General features: G+C 36.6%; 1 protein-coding gene across 1 annotated transcript in view; it reads left to right on the forward strand.

Annotated features, from left to right (window-relative positions):
* Mtmr9 (myotubularin related protein 9) overlaps positions 1–12,871 on the forward strand; it is a 48,208-nt gene extending 35,337 nt beyond the window's left edge. The window contains exons 8-10 of the mRNA XM_027926938.2: positions 1,909–2,129; positions 5,389–5,540; positions 8,066–12,871. Of these exons, the coding sequence (XP_027782739.1) occupies positions 1,909–2,129; positions 5,389–5,540; positions 8,066–8,229 (537 nt within the window). The 3' untranslated portion in view covers positions 8,230–12,871. The remainder of the gene's footprint in view (positions 1–1,908; positions 2,130–5,388; positions 5,541–8,065) is intronic.
* Positions 12,872–13,839: the final 968 nt, after the last annotated feature.

Genomic DNA, 13,839 nt, shown 5'->3' on the forward strand with positions numbered 1-13,839 from the left:
CTCATATAAATACACGACCAATGTAATTCCACATCATGTACAATCACATGTATGTATAATATTTCAAAACATACTCTACTGTCATGTAAAACAATAATTAAAAAAATGGGTACTAAATTACCTTCAGGTCATAGGTAAAAGGTGTACATGAGACATAAATGAATTTTGTATTTAGGCTTGGGTTCTATCCCAAGATATCTCCTTATATATATGCACATTTTCCAAAACATGAAAAAATTTGAAATCCCACACATTTTAATAAGGAATACTCAGCCCATACTTGGTTACATATGGGGGAATTACAAAGAATGTAAAACAGCCTAGTCTCCTAGAAGCTGAGTATTGATAGTGATAAACAGGGAAGGCATTATTGTAGCACTTCCTGCCTTTGCCTTGTGGCTTCGTATCCTCTTCCCTAACCAGGTGAAATCCTTTTCATCTTTTGAGATCCATCTTTTGAATGTCACTGCTTTCATGAAGTCTTTGAGACCTATCTCTTTATTTACAAATAAATTTGGTTCTTTCCCTTCATGTCCTGTTTTCTGAACTATCCCCCTAAAGTGACTTCTTTGAGGTCAGGAAACCATGACCTATTTATCTGTTTATCCCTAGGACATAGTACACTGCTGTCATATAATGTCGAGTGACTATTAAAATAAAGTTCTCATGGCATCAGCTGAAATCCTCCAAGTCAGAGATTAATTTATGAATCTATTTTAACTTTGTAATTTGATAAATAATTGTGATTGAAAATAATTGCTCAGATATATGTTGAAAGAGGACATATCTTAGATGCAAAGAATTTTTGGCTCTTCCAGTTACAATGCAGATGCATTACATGTATATGTGTATATTTCTTTGCAGTTTTGCGCATGGAACCCAGGGCCTTAAGCCTGCTTAGACAAGTGCTCTACCACTAAGCTACATGCCCAGCCTGCAAATGTACTGTGTGTTACTCTTGTGATGTATGCCCTGTTCTCTGTTTTAAGTCAGACCTTCCCTGTATTGTATTTGCCTTCCCTGGTTGGTGAAATCAGTTCAGCCACCTCCCTCATGCTGCATAGTAGACAAACCAATAAATGTGCTTGGTTAATTCACATGCTTTCATTTTGATGGGTACCCAGATGGGTTAACCATGGAAAGTTTCCATGGTATTCTCTCTGTCAGATACAGTAGTACACAGATCCAAAGACAAAGCAGGACTCTGAAATATCTAGTAGAGTGATTTGTAATGAAATCAATGCTTGTATTCTGGGCAGGAGGGCCGATTATTCTTCAGGGTACTTTGGGCAGGATCTTGGAGTGTTTGGAGGAGAAGAGGGTTATTAAGGACAGCTTTGTCTCTAATATCAATGTACAGTATTCATTAAGATTTCTTCAAGACATTAACTTTGCCCACATGTAACTGAAGACTTACTATCAGAGCCGATACAGACTTACATGGTTTGTCAGAGTCCTGGTGTTTGTCTCCATTTAGTGGTGAGGCTTCTGTAGTTTGCAGCACAACATATAGTGTTTTCAGATAGAGGGTGATTGTTGTCCTTGCTTTGTACCTGAGAACTTAGGTTCTTTGACTTTGCTCCACATTTTATAGACTTAGGTTTATTTTGTAAATTTATCGTTACTTAAATTCATTATTTTTTCATTTGATATTCCAAGGACAGTAGCAATTGCTGAGGTCATGTCTTGATTACACAGCCTTGTTAAGGATTTAGAATTCTACCTTTCTTTAGTTGCTAAAATTATTCATTTTGAACCAAGAAATCATTATCTAGCAGGAGCTACCCTAGGTTTATGATGTTTTAATTAATATAAAATTCATTGGAATTATGTGCAGTAATGTTGATAGAATGTATTGTAATGTGATCTCATCAGGTGTGACAGTTAAATTTCCACCTTTTCCCATAGGCTGGTCACCCGTTCCAACAGCGCTGTGCACAGTCAGCTTATTGCAATAGCAAGCAGAAGTGGGAGGCGCCTGTATTTCTTCTCTTCTTGGACTGTGTTTGGCAGATACTCCGTCAGTTCCCTTGCTCTTTTGAGTTTAATGAGCATTTCCTCATCATGCTCTTTGAGCATGCATATGCCTCACAGTTTGGAACATTTCTGGGCAACAATGAAAGTGAAAGGTGGGTACAGTGCACAAGGGACATTTCATTTTTAGTTGCTTGGTCACTTCCCAAAAGAGACAAGGTTTGGGGGTCTGTTAATGTTATACAGAAAAGGGTAGAGACTACAGTTAAGTTACGTGAAGTGTAGTCTAAGAGCTAATCACGTGCTGGAGGAGAGGATATCCTAGACTTTGTTCTGTTAGGTTAAAGTAAGTTCATACATTAAGTAAAAACTTTGAGCCATTTTGGGCAACCATTTTAAATGTTAATTTCTTTATATAGGATTATGATATCTTACATTTGGAAGAAGCCTTAATATATGATCCTACTCTGTCCCTTGGCTTTCTTTATAGATTAAGAGAAGATTCAGAGAGGTTAAGTGACTTGTCTAGGGACACATAGCTGGCTAGTCACCAAAAGTCTGGCCTAGAAATAGGTCTTCCTGCTCCTGCTGACAGAGCTGGCCAGCTGTTATACCTAGAAATTGGCCTCAAGTCCCAACTGAGTCTCACTTCACAGTCTAGGCACTTCAGGTTTACCGGTTTATTAGAAGATTTGTATCAAAATGTTCTTAGAGGTGCATAGCTGGTAATCTTTCCTTTGGTTACAATCACCAGGCTTCCTCTGGCTAGGGGCAGGATTTGCCTTGTTGCTGGATGCCAACACTATGTAGTTGAATAGTGAATGTAAACAAATGAGTGGAATTGTTCTATCTTTCCTAATTTAAGTGTCACAGAGAGCCAGGTATGATGGCACATGCCTGAAATCCTAGTGACTTGGGAGGTTGAAACAGGAAAATCACAAGTTCAAGTCCAGCCTCAGCAACTTGGTGAGGCCTTGTCTCAAAATAAAAATAAAAAGGGGCTTGGGATGTGGCTCAGTGGTTAAGTACCCCTGGGTACCAAAGCAAAATAAAAGTCTGAGAACAAAGCAATGCATGTTTTATTTAGAGCTGAATTGGCAAATGTTTCAACATTTGAGTTTCTTATAGATTTTTGACTTCAGAAGAAATAAAAATGAGGACTATATGAGTGCTGTAGAAAGTTCTCTGTCATCATGGTTTTCTCATCTTAACTTTTTCAATTAAAGGATACTGGAAAGTATGGAAAGGAGGCAAAGACACTATAGCATGAATGTACTAATGTACTTTAAAGCAAAATTTAGAATTGTGCGCTTAGGCAAGGCACAGGGCTTTTGGAATGACAGAGTAAAAGAAAGGCCTCTGAATATTGACTCCTCCAAATAACAATGAAAATACTTGCAAAAATATTTAAAAATCAACTATTTAGATTTCTGGAAATTAAATAAAGGCTTGCAACAATCTGAAAAGCATTCATTCAAGAAAAACTGCTAACCCTTGATAAGAACAGCAGGGTTTGGGCACTTGAACTTTGCCTAGCACCAACTCCTTTGCTCAAATTTGCAGTATCACTGAAAACCAGGAGCATTACAGCCACCAGAGGGAGGAGAAGCAGATTTGGAGTTTCTCAAAGAGTAGGGTACCAGGGTTGAGGATGCAGTTCATTGGTAGAGTACTTGCCTAGCATGCACAAGGCTCTGGGTTTGATCCCCAGGACTGCCAAAAAAAAAAAAAAAAAAGAGATTCAGAAGCCCCATGCCTTTAGAATTGTGCATACTTCTAAATTTTGCTTTGGAGTACATTGGGTACCTTTGTGCTGCAGCGTCTTCGCCTCCTTTACATACTTTCCAGTATCCTTTAATTGAAAAAGTTCAAGATTTGAAATTAGAAGATTTATATTCAAATCTCCATTGTGCATCTTTCTAGCCATATGACTTCTTACAGAGTCATAAACAATCATTAAAGGCTTTAAAACACCCTTCAGCAAAGTGACATATATGACTAGTTCAGCATTTAAGGAAATATGTTTGGTGACCACGAATTTCTGTTTGGTGTTACACCTAATATCCCTCAGAACTAACCTCTGACAAAGGAATCACAGGTAGATTCATGTTCTGCTCCCCAGTTGTAGAGTTCTGGTAGTGCTGAGTGAGGAGGATTCTGAAGCTCTGTTGGGCTCTGCTGGATAAAGTTCAGGGATTGGCTAGCCATGGGCAGGAAGCATGGGGCTGTGGCCCCTGGGTGCAGTGATGTCCTGTCCTTGCCATCCTTGGTTCCTGGGAACATAGTGTGGGACACACTGTACTAACAGTTAAAGTCCAGTGCCATACAGATTTTGTGATTAGGTGGAAAACATGTATTACATACAAAAAACACACATAATTAACTTGTATGCAGCTTTGTAAACAATCAAGTGGTTTCAGGGACAAACCTGACTTTATAATAAAACTTCAGCTTGAGTAGTGAATCCTGTGAAAATTGAAGGTATTATCTTTTTGGTTAATACAAGTTTACCACAGGCTTTCAATCTTTGTTAAATTTACATTTTCCTAAAATGTAGCAGTCCATTTTCCTTCCAAATAGTTTATTCCATGATAGTGTCAAAGAGTTTATATGAGGATTATTACAAAGATTGTTCATTGGGTATGGATGTAGATTAAGTCTGCTTTACATCAAGATTCATGTTCATTTTAAATCTTTGACAATTTATGTTTTATGTATGTGTTAGTTTTCCAAAAAGCTAAATAATTCTCTAAAAAATTTTTACATTTTGAGATTTGATTCAACCTCCTTTTTAATATGTATAAATTTTTGTGTCTTTATATACTAGGCTTCTCAGAAACAAAGAAAGTAGGAAGTTTTTTTTTTTTTAATATTTAGCTATTTTAAATTTAAATATAGTCCCAGAGCCAGGCACAGTGGCACATGCTTGTAAATTCCAGAGACTCTGGAGACTAAGGGAGAAGGATCACAAGTTTTATGCCAGCTTTAGCAACTTAACAAGGCTCAGTCTCAAAATGAAAAATTAAAAAGGACTGGGGGTATAGCTCAGTAGTAAAGTGTTCCTGGGCTCAAATCCTAGTACCTGAATATATACATACACATACATAGATATATATATACAGTGAATCCCAGATATAATAAAGGACTTTGGATTAAGCTTTATCAGCAAACCCAACATAACCTGATTCTGGTTTTGTCTTTTGCCCGTTTCTTGGAGGCCTGTAAAACAGACTTTGTTTTGTTGAGAGTTATAATGCTGATGGAATTTTATGACAGATATTTTTATTTTACAGTATTTTATTTCTCTACTAAAGGTCTTGTGTTCTGCCTTCTATTGTACAGAGCAGACAAATTGTCCTATTAAGAGGAACATTTCATAGTGATTGTTTGATGGTGATTTTCTTTCTTGATCAGATGTAAATTGAAGCTCCAGCAGAAAACGATGTCTCTGTGGTCCTGGGTCAATCGGCCCAGTGAGCTGAGTAAGTTTGCCAATCCTCTCTTCGAAGCCAACAACCTGGTCATCTGGCCTTCGGTTGCTCCACAGAGTCTCCAGCTGTGGGAAGGTAAACCATTCCCTTTGCTGACTAACCACTCCCAGATGCTCTCCCGGCTGCCCAAGAGCTTGTGCTGCTGTGCCTGGATGGGGTCTTCAGGCCTGTTTGTCATTGTTACAACTGTTACTAAGTGGTCTCTGATTAGTCATCTTATCACATTTTTTCTAGTCCCCATTGGAGAAATTGAGAGTGATGATACACTGCTGTATTTATTTCTTGTTCTGTTTTCCCCAGATAGGAAAATGCATTGCTTTTGCATAACAGAGGTTAAGTAGGTAGTTGGATATGAATAAATTATAAGCTGTTTTCCCTTTTATGCTGTTATTATGGTAGGTTCCTGTGTAAATGCTATCAAATGGTTAAGTTTTCATTCATTCCAGTAATGTCCTATAAATAGACACAATACCGTCAGTGCAGAATTGCAGACATCTCATTGTTCATATAGAACAATAATCCACGCTCAGTTTTTACATGTATTCTAAAGTAGGTTATTTACATATACTAATTTTTCAGACTACTGAAGCTCATCCCCTTAAATAGCAAAGCTTATTCTGAAAAAATTACCAAAAGCTATCTAAAATATATTAGCTGTTCATCAAACAAAGGCTGTAAAATACCATTTAATTTCTTTGTAATCATTTGAAGACAGTAAGCACATCTTTATTCGTGTACATATTAAGAGTGATAAAGCTTAAGATACAAGAATAGTAGCTATTTGGTGAATCAGACTAAATTACCATAAATGTCAGTGATTATACCATATTCTAATGTGTTGTATCTTGAGGGCACTTTGCATGTGGAGAGCTGTTTGCCCTTATACAGAAGGTCTTAGATGGTTTGCCTTCTTGGTCAGTTTCTACCTCTTCTGAATGTCAGCGCTGTGTCCTCTCCTTGTGGGGCAGCCATCTCAGCATGTGCCTCTAATCCCTCCTGTCCAGGCGTCCCTGGTTGGGAGTTGGGGAGATGGCTTCATGAAGTCTCCAAGCTCTCTGAGGCTAGGATTCCAGGCACTGATTTTGGGAAGGCCTTTTGGCTGCTAGGAAAAGAACTTCTTTGCCTATTTTTTTGTGGACAGTCACAGGAATAGACTAAGTGATCCCTTAAGTGAAAGATTACAGCTTTAGTTCCTGTTTAAAGACTTTAGGACAATTTATCTAAAAGCCACTGTCATGTTTAATCACCGAAGAAGCTAGCTTTTGGGGAGAAAAGCCAACTTTGTGAGTTGGATGTCCTGAAGTGTTATTTAACTAGTTTTAACCAAGCCTCATTGGGATTTAGAGATTAGTGGTAGAAGGAAAATTTTGTTGTTACATGGATGAATTCCTGCTACTCCATTAAGAACAGTCCCAGTATGTGTTTAGTGCTTCCTCAACTCAGGGCTGGAAGAAATAAATGCTGTATTAGGTTAGATCTTATGATAGGTTTAGAATAATTGTGTGACAGAAGAAACAGTGTAGGTCAGTTAATCTTTAAGCGTTGGCTTTCTTTATCTATGGTTGCACATGCACAGAGGTAACCAACCATAGGTTGAAAATAGTTGGAAAAAAATTGCATCTGTACTGAACATGTAAAGTTTTTCCTTGTTGTTATTCCCTGTAACAACTATTTACATAGCATTCACATTGTATTAGGTATTATAGGTAATCTAGAGAAGATTTAAAACATATGAAGGGTGTGCACATATTATGTCATTTACATTAGGGACTTGAGCATCCGAGGATTTTAGTATCCAAGGGAAGAGGATGTCTAGAACCAGTTACCCTGCTGATACTGAGGACTATAAATCCTTTTAGTCTGTAGTAAAAGGGTAATTATTATTTGACAAGGGAAGCAATTATGCCTCTCAAATACTGGGGGAATGAGAGGAGAAGAGCACATGCTGTGCTGAAGTTGAGGCAGCAACCCATGTGGGCTCTGCTTTTGCCATCACTGTCAATTTCCAGTGAAAGAGGTTTCACACATGTAGGAAATCGGGCCAGAGTAAACCCTGTGAGTGTAAAAATAAATTATTTGCATCGTGAAACTGGGAAGTTTGTGGCATTGTTATCAGCTTCTTTTCTTGAATATATCACAGAATACTACTTTACTCTCTTTGAGAATTTTGTGGAATTTTTCTGAAGAATTAGCATGTACATAAAAATAGTGAATTATTAGCTATTGTATTTAATTGGATTCTTTCAGTACCTCAAGATGCCTGTATGTTTTAGAATATAATAAACATGTGCTGGGGTTGTAGCTCAGAGCTTGCCTAGCACATGTGAGCCACTGGATTTAATCCTCAGCACCACATATAAATAAATAAAATATAAAGTAAAGGTATTCTGTTCATCTACCACCACCACCACCACCACCACCACCACAACAACAACAACAACAAAAACCAAATTAGATCTTGTTAAAAAATAAACAAAACAATATGTGTTGAAGAAAAAATGTGCAGTATAATACAGGGAATTATCTATTATCCACTAACATGGTGTTGATCCATTATTTTTTTCCCTTCTGTTTTTCCACTCATGTGGAATTTTCAATAGGAATTTTCCTACGTTGGAACCGATCCTCCAAGTATGTGGATGAAGCATATGAGGAAATGGTGAACATCATTGAGTACAACAGGGAATTACAAGCAAAGGTCAACATGCTGAGGAGGCAGTTGGCAGAACTGGAAACAGAGGATGGACTGCGGGAGAGTCCCTGAAAGACCCCCACCATCCTAAGGACCTTCAGGGCCGAGTCCTCCTCTTCCCCTCTCTTTCTGCAGTTCACTTGTACTTGATAGCCTTCAATTTAAGGCTTTGGACCCCTCTGATGTCATGCTCTCTCAGCACTGTAGAAACCACACCCACTATGATCACATTGCTTTGGAAACAGGAAGGAGGTCCCATTTTACATGGGATCAGTGACCTGTTTAATGGCATTTGTGTCACACATCATTTTACCAAAACTCTCCTCCTCGTCCTGTTTCCAAACAGTACTCCAGACCAGTTGAGGGTATGATGAAATCTCTTTAGGGAATATTTGGTGGATTAATAAAAGAGTCAAGCTTTTTAGCACTCTTGGTATAGAAATGTTTTTTAAAACTGAAGTGGTTAATAAACAAAAAATTTTGTTTAATATGCTATTTCCATTATCTTTGCAACATAAAATGACCATTCTCTTACAATTTTAGACTAACAAATTTGAATTCATTCTCATTCTGGATTGTCAAGAAAGGAAAGTTGGAATACTTGTTCAAGGTACCTTCTTTCTGTAAGGGCAACAGGTATGGTCATTTGATTTTTGCATTAAGAAGAATTAAATTTATTTGAAGAGCAGACACTAAAGTATGTGCAATATAGAATTCAAGTAGGAATTTGTTATTAAGAGAGAACTGTTACTATTGAATTTGTTTTTCAGGTCTCTGACCATGCATATAAAATGTGTATCAAATACTGGATATAAAATTAAATCATCATTTAGAATAAGGTGAATTTGTTAAGATTAAGCTACAAATATGGTTTCCTTAAACCAGAGATGCACTGCCCTTGTCAGAAGTTCTAATTGCACTGTTTTATATGTGTATGTGTGCGTTTATTTTATTTTTAAGTATTTTAAGCATTTACTGGGACTATGGTTGTTAAAACTTTCTTGTTGGCTAGAGCCATTCGCAAGTTTATCTTGACTCCACTAATTTGCCCAATATGTGTTAGGCAAACATAATTTAACTGAAGGAGGAGATTTTTTTTAATACGATGCAGCTCTGTTTAAACTTCAGAAGCAGTTCTGAAGTGTCTCAGTGTTACAGAATAGCAGTGGCCGTGCTCCTGCTCTGCATCTTGGTTATAACTGCAGCTCTGAATGTTTGTGGTTCAGTACTATCCAGATGTGTTTCTATCTAATGGCACTGCTCATGGTAACAATACCGTCCGTTCTAGTTTTCCTTTAAGAGGATATTTGGAGAGTAATACCGTTTCTACACCATCTGTGCATATGATTTCAGTAGTAACATGGCTTTGGACCCTGCTGCAGAGTTAGGTATTGAGGTAAAAATACAACTTTCAAAAATATACTCTTGCAAAATTTATGGCCACATTCAGGAGCCTTAGAAAGTGGCAGATGCTTTCTGTCTTCAAATTCCCAAACTTCCTCTTTTTCGCCTTTCTCAGACTTGTACAAAAGGCTGGATAACCATCAACAGTCAAATGGTCTAGGTAAGTTTGCCTGCCTTCTTCTCTAAGCTCAGTTTTATTCTTGGCCTATTTTCTTGACTGTAGTCATGATTCCTGGGGCATTGACACCTTCACAAAAGACTAAGGGAAGGAGCTTTAGAGGTGTTCTTGCTGCCCATATCTCCATGTTCTATGAAATGTCTGAGTTTCGAAAAAGAAGAAACAGCCTCACTTTTTTATGGATCCTCAAAATTCCTTTTGTTTGTTTGTGCAGCTAATCTTTTTGTCTTCTCTTATTTTTGTCTGAAGGCCACATATGAAAAAAGAGCCCTTTTCTTTTCAACTAATGGACTGATAAGGAGAACCATCTGGAGATTTCCTTAGTGATTTTTTTAGAAACAACTTCCACTGCTTATGCTGATCAGCTGCAGGGCTTCCATGGGTAGCAACTTGGAAGGGAATTGTTGTTGGGCTTGGTCATGGGAAACTCACAAGCCATCAGTTTACACCTGTCTTCCTGATGAACACTTGATGTGAGAGCCATAGACAGTAATAGCCTAGTATTTCAGTTTTTTTTTTTTTCTTTCTCCTGTTGAGACAGGATAAGTTTGTATTTTAAAGTTAACTTATAAATAGGGATTAACCAAACCTCAGATCTGTTTGCAAGTTGTAAAAATATATTTTGCTATAAGTGCACTTTCAAAAAGGTCACTTAATAATGTAAATATTACAGTTTCCCCAAACTCAAGAACCCTGTCAAGAACAAGTGCATCATCACTATAATTTGAAGAGGGGTTTCTAGCAATACTATGAAGTTACTGCCCTTGGGTGAGGAGAATAAATTACAATGGATACGCTCATGAAAAAATACTTGTTAAGCATTAGGTCTGGAGAGTTGCCTTTGGTGAATATGGCTTTAAAAACTTGAATGAAAAGGTTGGTGACAGAATTAGTAAGCAAGCAGATGCCCTGTATGAGCCAGATATAATCAAGTGTGAGGTGATCAGTCCACATACGTTAGTCGTCACTCTTCTTCTGTAGAGAGGTTGGTTGACAGCGGGAAATGTTTCATAGAGTAGATCCCCAAAGATCATCTTCAGAAATACAAAGGACTACAGTCCTTCTTCAGTAACACCAAGGATCCTGAGATGTAAGCTAATGATTTTTTGAAAATCAGAAGAATATATTTACTTGATTATATAAGAAACCTGAAACTTTTTAGTAATTGGATTGATTAAAATTTTTGTTTTAACATTAAATGGAAAGAAAAGCAAAATAATAAAATCCATTAGCTTTTAAACAACTTATAAATATATTTTATTTCTTAGAAAAATTAGGCTGTCAAAGTAGAATTTTAAATGATTTTTGAGCAAACTTGCAAAGATAATGATAGATTCATTGAAAATCCCATATAGAGGATTTAAAAACTTTTCTTTGACCTCCGAGGCCTGATTAGAGGTAGGATCTCATTGCCTTTCATTTTAAAGATGAAGTTTAGTGGGATTTTATTTAGTCTTTGATTTAGTCAGTAACTGGCTTATGTTAAATAAAGTCAATATCATGGAAAAGATTTAACAGTTTCTTAAAGTGAAAACATTTTGCTGCCTTTGAAAGATCTGATTAAAGACAGAACTCTGGTAGTTTTCTGGCTTCAGGAATAGCTGTTGTACTTGTCAGTCTTCAGAAGGTCATCAGGTTCAGTTATCATCAGACTTAATCTGAGGCAAAGGTTTTAACATTTGTCCACTTACAATTTACTGAATGAAAACTACACAAGGATGCTGTGGACATTCTTTGTTAGAAAAGTATTTCCTGGATAGGGAGTGGGTAATTTTTAGAATAGCTGCCCTCCTGTTCTGGAAACTTTGACCTTCACCAGGGAAGGATGGCATTACCACATTGGTACAGGTTTGTGCCACACCTCAAGATGTAAGTCAGTTACTTCTCATTATTTAACAAGAAGACAAACTGCCTCTCCAGAGCTGGTATTGTAAGTTATTACCAGATAGTATTTTTATGTTTTTCACCATCTTAACAAAAAACATTGAAAGACTGATTTCTCCATTTATATTTATTCTTAGATGATATAAAATGCTAAATTTATTATATTTGATTTATAATTTTTATTTTTTTTTAATAAGACTACTTCTACCTACGCTCAGGCTTTATAATCCACTCTCCACAGCATCTTCTTCCATGATACTGATAGTCCCGGAGAAGATCCTCCGAAATTCTAGCCCTAGGTTTTAAAATTTCTGAACCTTTACCTAAATTCTCTTTTAAGAAACCTAATGCCCTTACTCATGAACCACACTGGGAACAGTAGTTTGAGCTTACTTTAGTGGAAGAGAACATAGCTCACTGTAGACACTACATTGTCTTGATGAGAGCTGACTGACTTTTAGAGCCATTCTGTTCAACCATCTGCAAATCTAAGGATTTTATGTGTTTGTGATTTGTAATAAGATTGAGTTTTGCAACACTGCCTGTGTCTGTCGGGCCAAGACATTTGCTTCACTCTGAAAATGCACATCTTTTTAGAGAAGTAAATTCTGCACAGATACACCCCGATTCCCGTGGTTTAGAACCCATATAGATCTATTACCATCTACACTAAAAATATTGTACTTGCACAACTTAGTTTATTTAAAAAAAATGTATTTCTAACAATAGCCGGGTATTTGGATTGTACTCTTGATATATTTGAATGTGACTCTTGGATTTAAGTGCACTATTATTCATGTCTTACACAATAAAATTGCACTGTATGGCGAATGTGTTTATAAAGTTTGCTTTGCTAAAACCTCAAAGTGCTGTAATGTACAGGTTTCCATGTTGTGAACCTGTCTCTATCTAGTCTGAGGGGGAAATTCTGAACTTCTGTAAGTCTGTGTAACACTTTGATATTATTTGTCATGTTCACCAAGTAATAATAAGTTCATGTATGTCCTCGAACTGGAATCAGTCACCTTGAGTTGGTTGGTTTGTCAGGCTTGGTTTACTGAATCAAGAAACAGTCTTGTCAGTGTGGCACTGTTCTCAGTCTGTAATATTTGTCTGTGGTGTTCTCCCTCTGCCCGAGAGGAGTGTTGCGCAGATGCTGGTGTTAAATTTCTATAGACAATGGTAATAAAATCTGTATATGTTCAAAAGCTGATAAATTAAATCCGTAGGCTGATTTTGATTTTTGGATATATTTGTGAGGGTCTTGACAGTGTTTCAGTTAAAATAACTATTTTTGATCATGTTTTGAAATAATTGAAATCTGCAAAAAAGTTATAAAATAGTACACAGTGATCTCCCATATACTCTTCACCTAGATTGAATGATTGATATTGACATTTCTTCAACACTCTTTGTGTGTGTGTATTACTACTATTTACCCTTCTAAATACTTCACAGGTATTTCCCAAGAATTAGTAGTATATATCATACATAGTATTCTCTTAGTGTGTATTAATATAAATAAATTAAGTAGAGGAAATGGAAACCTTTCCTTAACATAAACTGCCAATTATTAAATGTAGAAATAGTGATGAAATTAGAAAGTCACTGTTTGGAAATCATCATGGTAATAATTGATTTAAGCAGTACCATCAATGAATGGAAACTAGCAGTTGCAAGTTTGTAGAGAACAGAATAGGAGAGCACCTTATCCAAGCAAAAGCTAACATTACCAGTAGTGAGACACACCGACATTATCTGAATTCTAATGAACAACTGAGAACACAGCATAATTTTTGGAGGAAAAAAAACACGACCTATGAGAGGCAAATGGAAGTACAAAATGAGTGGTCTGCATTCTTGAAAAAGAAAAAAAAGTCAAGCTTATGGAAGAAAAGAAAACTGATAAACTTTTTGCAAGTTTGAAATTGTTTCTAATCAAAGCCCAAACTGAACATACCAGCTGATGTCATACAAAGCGTTTAAAATAAAGCAAAATGAGAGTCAAAACATTTCAGCTACTAATAAATATCTCCCCAACAAGTGAAACATCAAGCAGAAGAAAACTCTCATATTCCAAATACCTTTAAACAAAACCATCAAATAAGAAAATAATTCTCAAATGAAAATTGCAAAATTCAGAACAGAAATAAACCAAGGAGGAGGAGGAGGAGGGAAAACAAAAGAGTTGATGGATAAAGACAAAGTCATCTTAA

This window comes from Marmota flaviventris, chromosome 3, assembly GCF_047511675.1.
Source record: "Marmota flaviventris isolate mMarFla1 chromosome 3, mMarFla1.hap1, whole genome shotgun sequence".
Taxonomy (NCBI): Eukaryota; Metazoa; Chordata; class Mammalia; order Rodentia; family Sciuridae; genus Marmota; species Marmota flaviventris.